Source organism: Sarcophilus harrisii, chromosome 5, assembly GCF_902635505.1.
Source record: "Sarcophilus harrisii chromosome 5, mSarHar1.11, whole genome shotgun sequence".
Classification (NCBI taxonomy): Eukaryota; Metazoa; Chordata; class Mammalia; order Dasyuromorphia; family Dasyuridae; genus Sarcophilus; species Sarcophilus harrisii.
In genome coordinates, this window is record NC_045430.1 from 10,437,048 (window position 1) to 10,457,123 (window position 20,076).

Consider the following 20,076-nt stretch of genomic DNA (forward strand, 5'->3'; position numbering starts at 1 on the left):
ATAGGACCAAGATTACTCATGGCATTTAAGATCAAATTCAGCTGCTTTTTAATATTCTTTTCAGTCACGATTCTAGCCATTGTCTATACTGCTTTTGTAGTCCTACTTAACCAAGATTCTGTATCAGATCATACAAGGTATAGAATCACCGATTTAAGGGTAGAAGGGAACTTAGAACTCATGTTGCCCAATGGTGAAAGGATCCCTATTGCTGCATATTGATTTAGAAAACCACAAATTGACATTATCTATGTTATTTTTTTTATTGTGTTTTCTTACTTCTCCCATAGGGCCAAGATTGCTCACGGCATTTAAGATTGAATTCAGAACTCATGTTGGCCAATGGTGAAGCAGATCCCTATTGCTGCATGTTGATTTAGGAAACTACAAATTAATATTATCTAGGTTGTATTTTAATATTAATAATTTAATTAATTAATATATAAATAATATATAACAAATACAATATAAAATTAATTAATTAATAATTAATTTAATATCATCTATGTTGTATTTTTATTAATTTGATTAAACATTTCCTAATTATATTTTAATCTGGTTTGGAGCACTTAAGAGTTGCGTCAGCCACATGCAGACTATGGGTAGTACCTCTGATTTGGATTAAGGTCCCATTTCACAGATGAGGAGAGTGAGGTCCAGAGAGATAAAGCAGAAGCTTGCTGAAGACCATTCACAAAAAAGTGGAACTAGAATTTGCACCCATGTCCCCAGTTTTCCCCAAGTTATCTGCATTCCTCATATTTGTCATTTCTTAGGGCAGTTACATCCATTCACACCCGACAATTTGTTCAGCCATTCCCCATTTGCTAGCACTCCATTTGGTTTACGATTTGTTGTTGTTCTGAGTACCATTGAGAAGGGTCCCAGACCCTCCTCTAGAATGGCATCTGCCCCGAGGGCATAACATCTGGGTCAGCATTGAGGGAAGCTAGACTAGAAGTCTGAAGTTCCATGTCTGGCATCCTCATTCTGACATTTATTTGGGCAAGTGCCTCAATTTTCACATCTCTAAAATGGATCTCATCATCCTCACCCTAAATACTTCAGCAGGCTGTTTCGAGGAGAACACTTTTTGAATGCTCGCACGCAGTAGAAATGGAAATGCTCACACATGCTGCACATGGAGCAAGGAGATGTGGATTCTAGTCCCAGCTCGGACACCTACCGGCTGTGTGGCGCTTCCTTGGCTATTTCCTGGTAACAATAACCCTTCATAAACTTTCAAGTGCCATAAAACATGAGCTGGTAAAGAAGCCAGAGTGGCAAGCTGGGCCCTCTCTTCCAAGGCTGATTTTGAGGATCTACAGGTACGAGGGAAAGAAGTGGGGTGGGGACCCTCGGTAGTTAGACGATGGGAGGACAACTGCACATCCCGGATCTGGAACCAGAAGGGACTTGCAAGTCACCCAGCTCAACCACCTCCCTCGACAGAGGAGGAAACCGAGACAGGTGAAGTGACCTGTCCAAGATCATTGAGCTAGCAGGTTTTAGAGAAGAGATGGGAGCCCAAAGAGCCTCCCTGAGCCCTAGAACCCGTTCTCTTTCTCTTCTCCATCATTGGCAAAATATCACAATGGATTGAGCTCTCAATTACTCCCACAAATGTGGGGATGGAAAAGAGGGACTGGGCACAGGTGATCCAAGCTGGCCCCGACCCAGAAGTTCCAGTCTGGTTTGAGACCAAAAGGCCTGTAAAACGTCCCCGGGACTCCTTGCCTTGTAGGCCTCCTCCAGGGAAAGCCCTCACTGGCCTTCCAAAGAGCTTTTCGTTAGGTGCTATCTATATTATTTATAGATAATTTATCACATTAGAAAGTTGACCCGCAGGTCACCTGAAAATGACCTTGTGGCTCCTGAAAGGGTCTCAAAGCCTCCCCTGAGTTCCCAGATGATACTTGGAGAACCGTTGCTCTGGCCCATCTCCAGTTCCACCCACCTGGGAAAGCAGAGCCGGGAAGGGCCCACGACCACAGGCACGGGCAGCAAGAAGCCCGACACGGGCCCAGTTAAAGGCAAAACCCCCCAGGATCAGCACCAGTGACCCCTACGTCTGTCTCAGTCTGAGGCAAGTCACCCCGGCTCTCCGGGACTCAGTTTCCCTGCCTGTTAAAAAGGCACCACCTCCTTCCTCGGGGGCCTGGAGGACCACCAGGGGTGACCTTCACAACTGCCTGGGGAAGTTAAAGGGCTCGATGGCCTCAGTGAGAGCCAGCGTGAGAGAAGGACAAGAACTGGCAGGCTTGGGGCCGGGGGTCGCAGAGTCACGGCTGGAGGAGGCTCTGGGGCTCACATGGGCCACCCCCTTATCTGACAGAGGAGGAGCCTGGGGCTCAGAGATTGCTTCCCCTTCGCTCACGCAGGGAGCCAGTGACAGATGTGCTGAAAACCAGTCTTCCTCAGTATCACACTGACCCCTGTAGGAGGCACCTGGTATCGCACCCACTGCTGACACCAGCCGCTAAGGGTCCCCACTCCCGGGTCCTGAGAAGCCCCAGCCTGAGAGCAGCCAGCGTCAGGGAGGAGCAGGAGGAGAACCGAGCTGGGCCGGTCCGGCCACTCACTTGTTGTCATGGAAGCTGTGCTTGGCGGCCAGGTTAGAGCAGACGGGGGGCGAGTCCTTGGTCCCCTTGCTAATGATCCGGGGTTTGCTGTCGAAACAGATCTGTTCAATAAAGGAGCAGAAAACGGGGAGATTAGGGCCCGGGCCCTCCGAACCCCGGGGGGGCAGGGAGAAGGGCTGGAGGAGCCCAGAAAGGGTCGCAGGGCTGCTTCCCGGCCAGTGGGCAGCGCGGGCGCCGTCCGGTCCTCGGCTTACCCCAGAATCTCCGACCAGAAGGAGCCTCGGAGGCCACCGGGACCCCTTAAAGGCTGAAAGGCAGCCTCTGAGCTTTTCCCTCTAGAAAAGCTGGAAGGCTGAAGGCCTTAATCGTGTCCCAGGAGGGCCATCCAGCTGTGCTTAAAGATCTGGCAACAGGAGACTCACCGCGGAGGAGGCCGGGACTGGCTCGGTTAGAACGTTTCTCTGTCACCGAGTGGAGACTGGCCTCCGGCCTGCTGCCCCAAACTGATCCCGGTCCTCAGGGGCCCACACGTCAGCCGTCCCGGCACTCGGCGCCCCTCCACGGGCCTTCCCTTCCCCTGAGGCTTCCCTGCTCCCGCCTCCACGGCCCCAGCTCCCTCACGCTTCCCATGCTGTGACCCGGGGTCCCGAGACCCTCCTCCATCTGCTCAGAACGAAACCCAACATCCTAGCTGTGAGCAGGACAGGGCAGCGCCCTTCTTGTGGAAGCCGGGGAAGCTTGGAGTCAGGAAACCCAGGTTCGAATCCTACCTCGGTCACTAGCTGTGTGACTCTGGGCAAGTTTCTTAACATTTAACCACTAATGAGCAGCTCGGGGGCGCAGTGTTTAGAGCACCAGCCCTGAAGTCAGGAGGAGCTGAGTTCAAGTGTAACCTCAGACACTTAACACTTCCTAGCTGTGTGACCCTGAGCAAGCCACTTAACCTGCCTCAGCAAAAAAAAAAAAAAAAAAAATTAATCGTGAAAATGTAGATAATACCAGCCCTTTATTCATAGAGTTGTTGTGAGGATTGAGTGAGATAATATTTGTGAAGCATTTAGCACAGTGCCTGGCACATAGTAGGTGCTGTACAACTGTTAGTTATTATGATTATTATTAACTTTCCTCACCTCTAAATTAAGGAGTTTGAACTCCATGGTCATTGAGGCGCCTTCCATCTATAAATCTCTCATCCTAGGTCTACACACTATGCTGCTCTTAAAACAGACCCAAATTACCCTTAGTTTCTTCTGTCGTAATTTTCTTTTCTTTTTACTTTACTTACATATCCTAATTTATTATTCCCCGCCTCCACTTTCAGAGTTGAAGAAAGGGCAATTCTGTTCATTCTCAAGCCTCTGTTGCTAGTGAACTTTCCCAAGTTTTATGTTTGTTTCTTTCTTTGTTTGTTCCCCCCCCCCCCCCAGGAACCAGGGAATGCAAACTACTTTGTTTTGAGGATTTCATCCTCAGTGACCTCCCCAGCTGGATCTGATTTAGACCTTGAGGGGAGAAGCCTCGTCTGCTCCTTTCCCTTTCTTCTTCCCCAAGCCCTCCCTTTTCCGGGATCAATAATAAATACTCCACACTGGGAGATGGCGCATCCTTAGTGGAGTGGGGTGAGAACATGAGATCTGGGGGGAAGCCCTAACTCTGGCGCTGACTCCCATTTCCCTGGGCTTCAGTTTCCTCCTCCAGAGAATAACAGGGTTGACTCAATAATTGCTGAAATCCCTTCAAAATTCCTTCAAAAATTGCAACTTTCAGCATGAAAAAGTCCCGGATGCGAGGCCCAGGGCTCCCTCTAACTTGCTGTGTATCCCGGGGCAGATGACAGGACCTCTCTGGGCCACAATTTTCCCATTTAATAAGAAGATCCCTGATTCTGATACTGCATATTCTAAGGGCCCTTCCCGAGCTCGGATATAAGGGAATCTTAGTTTTATCACGTCTGCCATTCCACTTTGTTTGGTGTTCTAGTTGTGGTATTCTGGATTCAAAGGATCTTCACCTAATCCAATGCTGATATATCCACGTTCTGTGTTCTAAGGTTCTGTGCAACTCTAATTCTTCTTCCAACTCTGCCATTCTAGATTCTAGGGCCCATCTAGTTCTGATCTTTACCGTTCTAAGATTCCTCCCAGAGCTGAAATTCCCTGATCTCTGGTCTTTCCCAGCTTTGAGATTCTTTCCTGTCTTCCAAGCTTGGAGAGTCTCCGTTCTCTGACCCAGGGTCCCTCCTCTCACGGACATTCTCTCTTACATTTAGGTTCCTTTCTTCACCGCCACTTCAGAACTCTGGCTCGTGAATAAACAATGCTCATTCTGGCCATGTGCGGATGAGAGGGACGGTTCCCCTCCAGGACCACAACTGCACCCCCACAACCTCCCAGCTGGAAGGCTGAAAGGCAGCCCTTGAGCCTTTTCCCTCTAGAAAAGCTAGAAGGCTGAAGGACAGCCTTTGTTTGAGCCATTTCCCTCCTGGAGAGAATAGAAGACTGAAGGGCAGCCTTTGAACCTCTTCCCTCCTAGAGAGGCTGGCAGGCTGAAGGACAGCTTTTGAGCCTTTTCCCTCTAGAAAAGCTGGAAGGCTGAAGGATAACCTTTGAGCCATTTCCCTCTGTAGAGGCTGGAAGGCTGAAGGGCAGCCTTTGAGCCTTTCCCTTCCCAGAGAGGCTGGAAAGCTGGACCAAAGGGAGGCTGAGGAGTACGGGGGTCCTACCTCACAGAGGAAGGTGAAGATTCCCTGGTGTTCTTTGAGAAGCTTGGCAATGGTGAGGCTGCCCCGTTTAACTCCCCCAAGGGGGTCGAAGAGGAGGTCTCTGTTGAGGGTCCCCTTCCTCTCCTCAGTCCACACGTCGATCTCCTCCTGATGGTAGGCGAAGGTGCAGTTATCCCCGTACTTACAGTCCTGCTTGTTAAGCATGTCTGCGGAGAGGCAACAGGGACACACACGTTCCGCCACGGGAAGCCGTGGCCCAGTCACCCACCGGCCCTCGAGGCCACGGCCCAGGCTGTCACCCCCTGCTCCCGAGTCCTGAGGGAGGCTCCCGCCACTGGGGAGCTCTTACCCAGCTCACTCCTCCTCTGCGGCCTTACCCAAATGAGGGGATCAGACAAGAAGACCTCTAAAGGCCTGCTGGGCTTCAGTCCTGCTCAAGTGAATTTTTAAAAAAATTTCTTGAATGTTTTAATTCTAATCTAAGAACTTAGCATGGAGCCTGGCCCAGAGCGGGCATGTGTTTATCAGACTGTTGGATTGTGAACACCAGAGAGAGGCGGAGAGGGAGAAAAGGGGAGAGAGAGAGAAGAGGGGGGAGAGGTAAAGAGGGAGAAGCGGGAAGGGGGGAGAGGAAGAGAGAGAGAAAAAAGGGGAGAGGGAGAAAGGGAGGGGAAGAGGGAGAGGGAGAGGAAGAAAGAGAGAGAGACAGAGAGAGAGAGAGAAAAGAGAAGAGGAGAGGAGAGGAGAGAGAGCAGATAGGAGGGGAAAGGAAAGAGGGGGGAGGAAAGAGGGAGGAAGGGGGAGTGAGAGAGCAGAGCCCAAAAGGAAAATTCTATATGAAGCCACAAATCTCAGGATTTATCACCTGCTTTTTTGATCTTTCCTTTATCTTTAGCTCAGTTTCCTCATTTGTAAAACGAGGCCTTTCCATTGGGTGACCTGGGGCTCCTTCTAACTCTAGCAGGGTCATCCCATGGCCCTAAGATGAAAAAGGGGGACAATAATGATCCCGCCTCCTCTCTTTTAGGGTAATCGTAAGGAAGGTGCCTCCCAAAACATAAACCCCCATGGAGAGAAGGATGATTGTAAAGTTTCCTTACTGAGCTGGGGGAGGCAATTAGTGAATACTTGGAGACCTAATAGGTCAAGGTGGGGCCTGACGTCCCATGACGTTCAGATGTTCCATTTGTTAAAATCTCTCTCTGCCAAAATGCACAGATATCTCCAAGGCTCATATTGCCGAGAAGGAGCTCAGAGGCCATCTACTTTGGCTCAATCCATTTTAAAGATGAGGAAACTGAGACCAGGAAGGAGAGGTGACTTTCCAAACCTCACAGGGAGTTAGCACGAGAGCCAGGGTTGGAACCCCTTGCCGTGGTGTGGAGGTGGCCCCCGGTCACAGATGGGCAGAACACGAGCTCAGGTCGGCTCCAGGGAATCCGGGAAATTTCTGGTCCAGATATGGACTCTGGAGCCCTCTCCCCTCTCACCCCTCAGTCCCTGCAACTGCCTTCTCATCTCCTCATTCAAATGAAACTCCTTCTAATGACCAAATCTGAAGGCTGTGGGCCAAGCCTCAAGCTCTTGGACCTTTACTTTGACAATCTTGTCCTCCTCCCCCCTTTCTCCTTCTCTTCTTCCTCCTCTTTGTCCCATTCCTCTTCCCTTTCTTCCTCTTCCTCCTATTTCTCCTTCTCCTCTTCTTCCTTGTCTTTCTCCTGTTCCTTTTCCTTTTTCCCTTCTTCCCCTTTCCCCCTCTTCTCTCTCTTTCTCCTTCTCCTCCTCTCCCTTCTTCCTCCTCTCCTTCCTCTTCTTCCTATTTCTCCTTCTTTCTCCTCTTCCTGTTCCTTTTCCCCTTCCCTTTCTTCTCCCTCCTCTTCCTTTCTCCTTCTCTCCTTCCTCCTCTTTCCCTTCTTCCTCCTTCTCTTCCTCCTCCTATTTCTCCTTCTCTTCTTCTTCCTTCTCTTTCTCCTGTTCCTTTCTCCTTCCCCTCCTCTCCTTCCTCCTCCTCTTCTTCTTCTTCTTCCTTCTCTTTCTCCTGTTTCTTTTCCTTCTTCCCCTTCTTCCTCCCTTCCTCCTCCTTCCCCTCTTTCTCATCTTCTCCCTCCTCTTCCTCCTTTCTCTTCTTCTTCCTCCCCCTTCCTTCTTCTCCTCCCTCTTCTTTCCCCACTCCTCCTCCTTTCTCTCTTTTTTCTCCTCCTCCTCCTCTTCCTGCTGTTCCTGCACACTACTCCAGGACCATCTCCAGGTGTCCTGATCTATATCTGGCCATTGGATCCAGATGGCTCTGGAGGAGAAAGGAAGGCTGGTGACTGCACATCCCTGCCTCTCTTAAATCCAATTCACCTTCCTTATGTCATGGGCCTCTTAGAGAACAAAGGGCAAGCAACAAACACGTTTTCCTTAAAAAATAAGGGGCTAGCCCTGGTTCTACGGCTCCCACCCAGCGACCCACGGGGGTTAGCCCAGTCCATGTGTGATTCCCCCGAGAAGCAGACCTCCCTTCTGGAGCATGTCGCATGCTTTACTGCCTCAAATTCACAAACTACTCATTAATTTGAGAATGTTCCCGAGGACCGAAGGATCCTTCGTCATATGATTTTTCAATGACTAGATCACCAATAGTACAAATACTCTTATGTAGGAATTGATGACATTTTTGGATGGGAAGGTCTCCTTGCTCAAAAAACTAGAAAACCAGAAGGTCTGGTGGTCTCTAAGACCTCTGGGCCTCCTCTTCAACCCGTCCTCCACATAGTTAAAGCACAGATCTGACCAGGTCACTCCCTTACTCAAAAGTCTCCAGTAGCTCCCTATTGCTTCTGATCTCAAATTTGAAGTCTTCTCACTGCTCTAGAACTTTGTGTTCCAGCAAGCAATTTTGCTTACAAATGAGACTCCAAATCCCAGTCCTGGATCTTGATACTCTCTGACCCCTGGGATTAGAGTGTGCATCCTCCTCATCTCTTTCTCTGGGAGTCCCTGGTTTTCTTCCAAGTTCAGCTCCAGGATTACTTCCTACTGAGGCCTTTCCTGATCCCCCAACAGCAAGGGCCTCCCCGCAAATAATCTTGGGCACATGCAGTTACTAGGTTTTACATTGACTTCTATGGGCATGTGTTTTCTCCAGTACATTATAAGCTCTTGAGAGCACACATGGTTTCTTTTGCTGTTTTGGTATCTTCGGAGTCTGTCTGGCACATATTAAGAATCTAACCAATGCTTGGTGACTGAGTGCTTGATCACTTCATTGATTCTTCCAACTTTAACATTTTGGGGTCAAGTTCCCTCCCAGCTCTAATATTCCCTGTTCTAAGGCCCCTCCCAGCTCTGACATCCCCCATTCTAAGCTCCCTCTCGGCTCTGACATCCCCTGTTCTAAGGCCGTCCTATCTCCAACAGTCTCTGTTCCAAAGTCTCTGGAGCTGCTAGAACGACTATTCTATCAAACCTATGACCAGGGCTGGGAGGGCTCTTCCACCCAGAGTGAGACTGCATGGTGCTCCTGGAGCACTGTGCTCCTCCCTCCCCCTTCCTCTCTGCTGGCCCCCAGCTCACCTTTGCACAGATAGTAGGAGCCGATGAAGCTGGTTTTGGTGGGCCGAGGCCGGATCCGCTTCCACGTCTTGTCCTCAGAGTTCCGGATCCTCCCCAGCAGAATGTCCCGTTTACATTTGTGCTCTAGGTCCTCCCGGTAGGTGTAGTCACCAGCTTTGGGACCTGTGGGGAAGGCAAGAAGGGATCTATGAGTCCGGGCCTGTGGACACATGTGAGCCACAAGAGCGGCAGAGGCAAACAGGAGGACAAGAAGCAAACACGTCTGAAAGAAGTCAGAGGGTTCTAAGGATTTATTTCTCTTCTAGTACTCAAATGGCTATTGAAATATCTCCTCCTCCATGAAGTCTTCCCAGATTGTTTTAAAATCAGAAACTCTGGCTCCCCAAAAGCTCCTTGCTTACATACCGTGCATCATATTAGTCTGAATTCCCCCTGGGATCAGTCCAGTAAACTGTGTTGGGTTTGAGAGAACACAAAAAGTGGTATAGATTGATTTCAAGAGGTTTAATTGGGGGCTAGGGGGACTAGGAAGTAGGAGAAATAAACACCAATAACTGCATTTAGGGGAATGAGAATAAGGCAAAGGAGAAGCACTGACAAAGTCCTCTGAGGAAGAGGAAGAGAGCAGGGTTCTTGGAAAAGGTGGCCCCTCAGCTGGTCCTGGAAAGCAGGGAGAAGTGATCACTGCAGTCCTGCGGGGAGCACAAGGCAGAATTTGGACTGAAAACAGGGAAGTGAGAGGTCAGTTTGGCCCAAGTACAGAGGAGGCAAAATGTTTGGCTGAAAGACAAGCTTCACGACCAGCAGGATGATTTCAGAGAGGCCTGGAGAGACCTACATGAACTGATGGTGAGTGAAGGGAGCAGAACCAGGATTTCACTGTACAGGGCAACAAGAAGATTATATGATGATCAATTCTGATGGATGTGGCTCTCTTCAACAATGAGGTGATTCAGGCCAGTTTCAATGATCTCGTGATGAAGAGGCCCATCTACACCCAGAGAGGACTGTGGGAACTGAGTGTGGATCACAACACAGCATTTTCACTCCTTTAGTTGTTGTTCATTTGCATTTTGTTTTTTTATTCATTTGCTTTCTTTTTTGATCTGATCTTTCTTGTGCAGCAAGTTAACTGTACAAATATGTTTACATAAATTGGAACAAACATATATTTTAACATGTAAAGAAAAAAAAGGACAAATTTCATATTGCTTGTGCTAGGACTTGAGGCGAATGCTCATTAGGAATTAGGAATTCAATTAGGAATTTTGAAAGATGTTACAAGCTTTCTGCTGGAGACTCTTGATCAGAGGAACGCTTTAAGGTGTCCTGGGAAGTGAGTGGAACGGAGGCCCACAGGACAAATGGTGTGGATGTATTCTGGCTGCTCTATGGGCGTGTGTATGTATTTATCACATGACAGACTTGTCAAACCTCTGAACTACTGCACGTTTCTAGAAGCTAAAAGAACTCAGAAAATATTACTGGAGATTACAAAGGCTTGAGCAAGAAACAGGAGACCTTTGAAGTATGGGGGGATGCTTCCATCCCAGCTGCCAATGGAAGGTTAGGCCTTCAGAAGAGACAGAAGAATTTAAGAATTAAGAAGGTGATATGGAAGAATGGGATGTGGATTTCTGAACTAGTTTTTGAAGGTGAAATAGCAGGCTCTCAGCTAGGATGGAATATACCCAAGATGGACCAATGAAGCCCGAGTTAAAATGAGAAGGGAAATGATAAATTAGGGAAAAAATCTTTCAGCAAGTTTCTCTAATAAAGGTCTCATTTCCAAGATGTCTAAGGAAACAGATACAATTTTTTAGAATAAGAGTCATTCCCTAATATATAAATAGTCAAAGACTATAAGGAGATAGTGCTCAAAGAAAGGAATCCAAGGTATCAATAACTATGTAAAAAGGCTTAAAACCATTAACAATTAGAGAAATGCAAATCAAAGAAATTCTGAAATCCCACCTCACATCCATCAAAGATTAAAAAAAGCAAAAAGGAAAATGACAAATGTTGGAGGGGCTGTAGGGAAACAAACATATTAATTCTGTATTGTTATTCTGCAAAATGATTTGGACCTATGTCCCAAGACATCAAATTGTACATATCTTTTGACCCTGTGATACTACCGGTAAGCCAATACCTCAATATCAAAGCAAGAGGAAAAGGATCCATTTTGGGCAAACACATTTATAGTAATTTCTTTTGTTATAGCAAAGAATTGGAAACCAAGAGGATGTCCATCAAGTGGGGAATGATGGAACAAGTTATAGTCTAGGGATATGATGGAACGCTATTGTGCTGTAAGAAAAGATAAAGGGAATGGTTTCAGAAAAATCTAGGAAGACCTTTTTGAACTGATACATATAGTAAAGTCAATAGGAAAACAATGTCTACAATAACAATATCATAAAGACGAGCAACTTCAAAAGACTTAATTGATTAATGCAGTGACCAGCCATGATTCTGGAGGACTCATGATGAAGCCTGCTGCTCACCTCCTGCCAGAAAAGTAAGAACTGAGAAAGATAATTTCAGACACAGACAATGCAGGAATCTGTTGTGTTTGACTGTGTATATTGGTAACAAGGTTTTGTTTTTGCCGCCTTCTCCTCCCCCAATTGTTAGGGATAGGGTTAGAAAGAGAAAGAACAAATCTGAAAAATAATTTTTAAGAGTTCAAAATAATTTGCTGGGACACTTGTCAGTCAAAGGAGGGAGGGGTTTAAAGTCAAAAAGCAGCAGAAGAATAAAGTGTTGAAGACAGAAGGAGTAAAGTTCCAGTTCAATAGAATGAACGATCTTAAGAGAGGGAGCTGTCCAGCATCGTAAGGGTAATCTTATAATGACTTCTCTGTCATTACTGAGGCTAGATAACCATTTGGCATCATTCTGTAGAAACATAAAATGCATCCCCTGGGAGAGGGATTGAATTAAGTCATCTCTAATGTCTTTTCCATTTCTGAGATTTTTTTTGTTCTGAAATACTAAGATTGTAAAAGTCCATAATACCCAAGATTCTAGGATTCAGAGTCATTTCTAAGATTCAGGTCCATGATTATCAGGAAAGCTCTTGTGCTGTAAGAAAAGATTAAGGGAAGAGTTTCAGAAGAACCTAGGAAGACCTAGCTCTAGGATTATGAAATCTTTTAGATTCCCTAAGTCTATGGTTTTCAAGGTCTATGATTCCAAGATTCTCTGATTTTCTAAGTTGATTTTTCAAGATTTGTACAAGATTCCATGAATCTCGGTGTCTCGAGTGATAGAAGGGGAGACCGGAGATGGGTAGGGAATCACATTACCTGTTTTGGGATAGCAGAGGTGGCAGGCCTGCTTGAAGAGGTGGGTAGAAGCCAGGGGGTTCTTGACGAGCAGGGCGGTATTGGGCAAGGCGGACTCTTGCTGGGGTAGCATGTCGGCCACCTTGGGCAGAGGGGAGTGACTTGTGCTACTGAGGCTGGCTGGCTAGATACAGGATAGAAAAGAAGGTGAGTGAATCCCCTTTGCTAGACTCTGCCAGCCCAACTACAAACCCAGGGTGTCTGGTTCCTTCCTTCCCTCCCAGCTCAGATCCATTCTCTGATAATGAAATCCAATTAATGAAAAGAACTCAAGAATATTAGAACTAAGCAACCCAATATCTCTCCTCATGGAGCCCCAAAAAGGGGAGAGATTTGCACCCAGCGGGTTTGAAAGGTGTTATGGTATAGTAAACAGAGAGCTGGCTTTGGAGTCAGGAAGAACTGGGTCAATAATGAATTATATAGATCACAACATGACATTCTCACTCTTTTTGTTATCATTCACTTTCATTTTGTTTTCTTACTCATTTGCTTTCCTTTTTGATCTGATTTTTCTTAGGCAGCAAGAGAATTGTATAAATATGTTTACATATATTGGATTTAACATATATTTTAACATGTATAACGTATATTGGATTGCTTGACATCTAGGGGAGGAGATGGAGGGAAAAGAGAAAATTGGAACACAAGGCTATGCAAGGGTCAGTGTTAAAAAATTATTTGTCCATATGTTTTGAAAATAAAAAGCTTTAACAAAAAATGAATTATATAGAGAGAGCCAAGTTGCCTTGGTTTTAAATTTGGTTTTAAACCCAAGGATTATTTTAAGGGAGTGGTCTTTTTTGAGATGGCCTATATTCAGATTAATAGGATAAATTGAAATAAATGATTGATTGGTGAAGGGAGTTACCTCATCTGGGATTTCCCTATATCAGGGAAATTCCAGGCAATTCTATCCCTTTCCCTAAATTTGATTGAGGACTTGAGTCCAGTCTCTGTGACTCACTGGCCCCATGCTCTTCTTCTTAGGTCCTGGGCAGCACCTTTCTTTAAAGACCTCTAGGAAACCTATTTCAGGACAATCTTGGACCAGTCATTTTAGTTGCTTAGGTTTTGCTCTGCCCATTTGGATACGAGAGGATTGGGATAAATGTCCCTAAGATCTTTGGGGTCCCAGCACCTTGGGACTCTCTGCTTTTCTATGGGTCTAGCAGTGAGTACCTGACTATGTAGGGTTCCAACTTTTTTTTTCTGCACAAGGACCAGGGCTCTCATTCTTCCTTCCCACTCCAGCCCCCACACCCTGGAAAGGAGAAGACCCCCAGCAAAAACTTATCCTCTCCCAAGCCTCCCAGATGTCCCCAGGGGAACCTCACTCACTGCAGGGGGCGGCTTCTGAGTGATGCTTGGTGGCCGTAGATCCTGAGAGGAGGTGTCCTCTAGATGGGGGGAGAGAAATGAGCATTATTTTCCCTTGTAGGAGGGGCGGTGGAGGGGAAGCATGGCATGTGGACTATGTCCATTTCTAAACCTGTAACAAGTCCTTTTCTGCCTCCCTTAGTCCCCAAGAGGCCACGGTCAGATTCTGACATGTAAGGGAGGAGGTATGAGGTCAGAGGAGCAGCATTGGATCCTCCTCTGATGGTCACTGCCTGTATGAGCTTGGCCGGTCACACCATGTCTATGGACCTCAGTTTCCTCATCTGCAAAACTGGGAGCTGGATTTGATGATCTCTGAGAATGTGAAATCTCAAACTGAGATCTTGCCATGATCTTGCTGAGCTTTTCGATCTGTCTGGCAAGAGGTCTGAATTTCCCCCTCACCTCCCACCCTATTTGCTTTGCAATTTGGATTTGGGGGCTGGAAGTGGTTTTAAATTCGGTTTTAAACCCAAGGATTATTTTAAGGGAGTGGCCTTTGTTGGAATGGCCTATATTTAGACTAATAGGGTAAGTTGAAATAGAGTCTTTACTTCTCCCGATAGGCCACACACACACACACACACACACACACACACACACACACACCCCGCTGGTGGAGAGCAGAATAGTGGTAAGGGGGGACTGGGTAGCCATTGGGAGTCCAAGCTTTGCCATTAACTAATGTGTGACCTTCCTTAACAATGGGCCTCAAGTTCCTACCCTAAAAAATAAGGAGACCGGACTCACGAGTCTCCAAGGGCCCTCCCATCACTGATATTCTATCCTAAGGCAAGTTCTAAGGTCTCTTCTAGCTCTGAAATTCTGGGTTCCAAGGTTTCTCCCAACTTTGACATTCCATATTCTGGGGTCTCTTCCCATGAACTTACCTACTGTGAATGAATCAAGTGTGTCCAGGGAGCCTCGGACAGGTCCAAAGCTGTCCAGGGCTTCGAGGTGGGCATCTGTGTATGGAAGCAAGTCCAGATGATCCAAGGTGTCCAGTGAGGAGGCCGGGGAGTCAAAGGCTTCCAGCATAGAGGAGGTCATCTTCTTGGTGGGGTCCATAACAAGGCCAAAGGATGCAGGGGGCAGTGGATTGGAGACAGGGATGGTGGCGCTCACCACAGGGGGCAAGAGGGGTGCCCCACCAGGGAACACGGGGATCCTCTGGGGCATTTCACTGGGAATAGTAACTGGAATGGAGCCTTGTACCAGAGACTACAAGGAGATTGGCAACAAATAGAAGGAAGGAAGACATGAGAAAGAAGAAGAGGAGAGAGGAAGAAATGAAGGGGGAAGGAGTGATAAGAGAATAGAGAACGGCAAAGAAAAGTATAGGGAACAAGAGATAAGGGGAAGGAGAGTAAAAGGAAATAAATAAGGAATAAAGATGGGGGAAAGAAAAGAAAGAAGAATGGGATTAAGAAAATAGGCGAGGGAGAAAGAAGAAAGATAAAAGAAAGCCGGAAAGGAAATGGAGACAAAAGAGGGAAGGTAGAGAAAAGGTGAAGAAGAGGGGAAAATGGAAGAACAAATAGAGAATTGAGTTCTAAAGAGCTTTCAATTAATTATTAATTAATTGTTTTAAACAAAACCAAATCATTATAATTAATTATGATTATTCATCTAAATAGATTAGATGCCCATTCACCCCTCACACAGCCTTCTCTCTAGCACATAATCTTGACCAAATGGGGTGCCAGTTCCAAGTACCCCACTGATGATGGATATTCTCAAATAAGTCATTTTCCCTCACTAGGCTTTAGTTTCCCCAAGTTACCTCACTGGGATAGTGGGAGATAATAGATAGGAAAAGAGTTTGACAACAAAAGCAATAATAAACTTGTTTTACTTTTGATTATTCTACCCTATTTTGAGGTATGAGGTTACATCGACTAGACAGGGGAAGATGGTCACCCACAGTACTGCGACATGGATGAGATCTCTAGCTGTCCCCCGTGGACAGAGGAGGTAACCAAGAGAAGTGAGCAACAACGAATGAATGAATGAATGAGAACGTGAATTTTCTCACCAATGAATCCAGGAGGGAGTCGAGTTCTGGCCCAAAAACATCCCCATCAGAGAAATCTTCCATGTTCTCGGGTCCAGCCCCATCTGGAGGAGCCAGCAGGTCAGAGGTGGGAGGGAAAAGGGTTGTGGTGGAGCCCTTGATCTCGGGGTCGGGAAGGAGGGTGATATCACAACCAGGAATAGAGGCAGTGGTTGGGGCTGTGAGACATCTTAAATCCATGGAACAGTCTGAGGAAGAGGAAGACAGAGAGAAAGCTCAGCATTCTTGGGGGGGAGGGGTTGATTTTTAACCCTTTAATTCCATTTATCAGCTTTTATTAATCAACTATTATGAGCCCAACACTGTACTAGGTGATGAAAATACAGAGACAAGAATGAAACTAGCCCTTGCCTTCAAAATACTTACGTTCTACTCAGAGGATACAAAACATTCATAGTAAATAGAAAATATGGATGGTAATCCCCCAAGTTGGCACCCATAGTGAAAAGTTGGGTCAAGGGAGGTCGCTGCTAGTGTGAGTTTTAAGGCTCTAGAGCATGAGCCCCCACCGGTGTGTTTCACATTAACAATCAGCCAATAGAGATAAATAGCTCTTAGCAAAGGCATTTATTACTAAGATAGCAAAGTAAAAAGAGTAAAAAGAACCCAGGGCCAAGTTATTTAAAACCTCACATAGTTGTGTCACATTTTTGCTTGTCCAATGAGGTTGCTCCCTTTAATAAAAGTGTATAGATGGTGGATGATGAATAAATCTCAGCAGCAGGTTTATACCTAATTTTGATTTTGCGATTGCAATCTTAGCCAGAATATGAAATTGATCAAGTAAAAAAAAAAAAAAAAAAATAAGAGTACAACCAGATTGTAAAGGATTTTTAAATGTCAAAAAGGATCATTTTCACTAGAGCTCACAGGCAACAGGGAGCTTCTTCAGTAACTGAGTGACACAGTCAGCCTAGTTTTAGGAAACTCATTTTGACAGCTGAGAGAAGATCGGGAGCAGGGAGGCAAATCGGGAGACCAGGAAAGAGGTGACAGGGGATGAACTGTGGTGATGAATGTGTCAGATGAAAGAAGAATCATTAAGATCTGGTGAAGACAGAATCAATAAGACTTGGTGTTGAGTTGAATAGGGGAGGTGAGGGAATAGGAGAAGTTCAGGAAAACAGTTTAGGAAGCCCTCTCTGATAATGTAAATAATTACTTTCCTCCTTGGACCTTATGTAGTACATTATTTGGGGAACATAAGTCCCTTCTATGAACTGACAATATTATTGGCAATATTCGTTATTGACATTTGTATCAACCCCACAGTGGATTTGGGTAAGTTCCATGAGGAAAGGACTAGGACCTCATCTTTCCTAAACTGATGTCTTCCTATATATCTAGAGGAGCACCGTGGACACAGTGGTAGTCATTTAATAAGTGCCTGTTGAGTAAATCGCTTAACAAATGGCCACGGATTAATAATCTGATTTTCTGCCCTTAAGGAGGTGGGAGAAACATTCTATTAAAAAGAAAGGAGTTCCGGGAGTTCTCAGTTCTCTCCTTAATCAAGTCTCTTTAAAATGATTTATTGATATTGTTATTTCCTAATGACTCCTCCCCATCGTTATTGTTGTTCCATTATGTGTAACTCTTTGTGTCCCCCATGGGGTTTTCCTGGCAAAGTTCCTAGCGTGGTTCACTATTTCCTTCTCCGTGCATTAAGTCAAGCAGAGGGCAAGTGACTTGCCCAGCTAGTAAGTGTCTGAGGTGACACTGCACTTACTTAGGTGTTCCCAGTTCCAGTCCATCACTGGGTTCTCAGAGCCACCCAGCTGCCTCCTAGTGACTCCTCCCTACCTCTCAGCCAACAGGACCCTTCCTTGCATAGCATTTGCCATGACCGACAAGGTATGCCCCATTCCCCACCTGGAGTCCACCACCTCTGTCAGAGGCAGAACACAGAGAATTACTACTCTCCAGTAATTGCTTTGCTCACTATCTGAGCTCTTTCCTCTTTTTGTTGTCTCACTTCCTTTCCTAGATGAGACAGACCAGTCTGGGCAAGCAGTGAGAGTGGAAAGGGGAGACAGGAGACCAGCAAGTAGGAGCAAGACTTGTCTTTCCCCTTCCATAGCCCTACTCTAGTCCAGTGCCAGGGGCAAGAAAACATGAACACTGGGGCTTCTGGGTAATAGCTAAACTTTATATACGGCTTTAAGGCTCTTTGTCTTTGTTTTCCAGCACAATATCTGGTACATAGTAAGTGTTTAATATATGATGATGAAAGTCTACAGAGTGCTCTGTGTGTGTTTATATATACACACGTACATATATGTATATATTATATATGTGATTCTATGTATCAAACCTCATTTGGGTCTCACAACAACTCTGTGATCCTCATTGACAGGTGAAGAAACTGAGGCACAGAGAGGTGAAACAATTTCCCCAGGATCCGTAAGTATCTGAGGCAGGATTTGAACTCAGGTTCTTTCTGATTCCGTCTAACATTCTATCAGCTCTACCACCTCGCTGGGTATCAGGGATGAAGTTTTTAATTAGGAAGGTAGGAATATCAAGTACTACCTCTCTCCTGGGGGACCCCAGTGGAAAATACAGGGAATACTAAAGAGCTGGTGAAGATTGAGTCACTTCCTGAAATCAGCCCAAGGCTCTAGATTTCCTAATGATGGGATCATTGCCAAGGGCAGTTTTGGAGCTACTTCTCATGGTCCATTTCCCTAAATTTTCCTGCTCCTGGCACAGGATAACCTCCATCTGAGGTTATTCCCTCCACCCATTCATCTCCCAGACAAGGATGGGTTCTCTACCTGTTTCGATGTCATCTATAGAACCAAGTCCATTGGATGTTCCCTGTGGAGAGAAAGAGATCGTGACATCAGGAGAGATGTGGGTGGCCATACTCACCATCCTTCTACTCTGTATAATATCTTGTATACACCTGAATGTCTTTACCCCTTAGAACATAAACTAGTTGAGGGTAGGGATTATTTTTGCCCTTCTTTGCATCCCTGGTACTTCTCAGTGTCTGGTACAATAAATGGCTGTTGACTGAATACAAGGAAAGGGATAACAGGAAATTCCAGTGCTCCCTCATACTCAAGAGGTCTCATATTATGTCTATATCTTGTCCTTGCCTCAGACTAGGAGCCTGCCAGTTCTCACTCCATTATACAGAGGATCAAGTTTGGAGAGAGAAAGAGACACAGAGACAGAGAGAGAGAGAGAGACAATGACAGAGACAGAGAGGTAGAGATGCAGAGACAGCAGAGACAGAGACACACACAGAGAGAGATATCCTGTTGGTGAATAGCTATTAAAAAAAAAAAAAGATAGAGAGAGGAGGTCAGGATGATCGTGCTATGCCTTTAGAGATGGTTGGATGAATGGACCCAAAGAACAGTCATCAAGTGGTAAATCTTCTGCAGTGAGGGAAGTCTGGTGGAGTGCCCTGGGACTCTCTCCTTAAAGGGATAGATAACATTTAACAAGTTTACAGATGACCCATAACCCACAAAGGAACACTAATAGACTACAGAGCCAAACAAGGGTCTCAAGCTAGAATGGTGAGCCAAATGTAGTGCAAAGAATTTTAATTGAAAAATTAAAGTCTTGAACTTGGGTTAAAAAAAATCATCTTCAAAGCAAAAGAAAAGGAAGATGTCACTAAGTCTCATCGGCATGAAATTTCAATCAAAAAAGCCTTTATTAAGTGCCGCCTGTACGCCAGACATTGGGCTAGGTATTGGATATACAGTGACAAAAATGGAACCAGTTCTGACCTCAAGAAATGTAAAATCTATGGGATAATTCTTTGGTGTTTTAATAGACTACAAGCTTTGCCCAGTAGGCAAAATCTTCTGGTTTTTTTAACTTTATTTTTATTTTTTTTCTTGTTATACAATTCATTCATTTTTTAGACATTCAAACAAAAAAACCCTTTGTTTTTGTATATTCAGGTCATAAAATGATTCAATTTCATATCAAACAATATATTTTTAATGCTTAAAATATTTAGAATATGTACCTTTTTCTACTGTATATATCTTTTGATGAGCACTATGTACTGTGAATACAAAGAAAAGCCATAAAATTTCCTGATCTCGCAGTACATAGATTTTAACTTGGCTAATTTGTTTCCTTTTCTTTGAGACTTCAAAAAGCACATACGTATGTATATATATGCGATTTATACAGATCAATAAACATAGGATGTGTGTATGTGTGCATGTAAAAAAAAACATTTTTTAGACATTTCTTTAAGAATCATGTTGGGAAAGAAAAATCAGAACAAAAGGAAAAACCCACGAGAGAAAAAAGAAACAGAAAAAGTGACATTCTTAAAAACATTGCCTGGAACATTGAGAAGGATCGTGATTTTCCCAAGATCACACAGGTAAGACAGGTCAGGGGGAAGACTTGAACCCAGGCCTTCCCAATGCT

At 45.3% G+C, this 20,076-nt stretch overlaps 1 protein-coding gene across 3 annotated transcripts in view; it reads right to left on the bottom strand.

Moving 5' to 3' along the window:
• ZC3H7B (zinc finger CCCH-type containing 7B) overlaps positions 1-20,076 on the bottom strand; it is a 93,168-nt gene that overhangs the window by 20,330 nt on the left and 52,762 nt on the right. For all 3 annotated transcript variants that reach the window (XM_031938819.1, XM_023505345.2, XM_031938818.1), the window contains exons 9-16: positions 18,444-18,486; positions 15,628-15,854; positions 14,483-14,813; positions 13,554-13,612; positions 12,174-12,336; positions 8,863-9,024; positions 5,305-5,510; positions 2,583-2,683 (exon numbers count right to left, since the gene is read on the bottom strand). In XM_031938819.1, the coding sequence (XP_031794679.1) occupies positions 2,583-2,683; positions 5,305-5,510; positions 8,863-9,024; positions 12,174-12,336; positions 13,554-13,612; positions 14,483-14,813; positions 15,628-15,854; positions 18,444-18,486 (1,292 nt within the window). The remainder of the gene's footprint in view (positions 1-2,582; positions 2,684-5,304; positions 5,511-8,862; positions 9,025-12,173; positions 12,337-13,553; positions 13,613-14,482; positions 14,814-15,627; positions 15,855-18,443; positions 18,487-20,076) is intronic.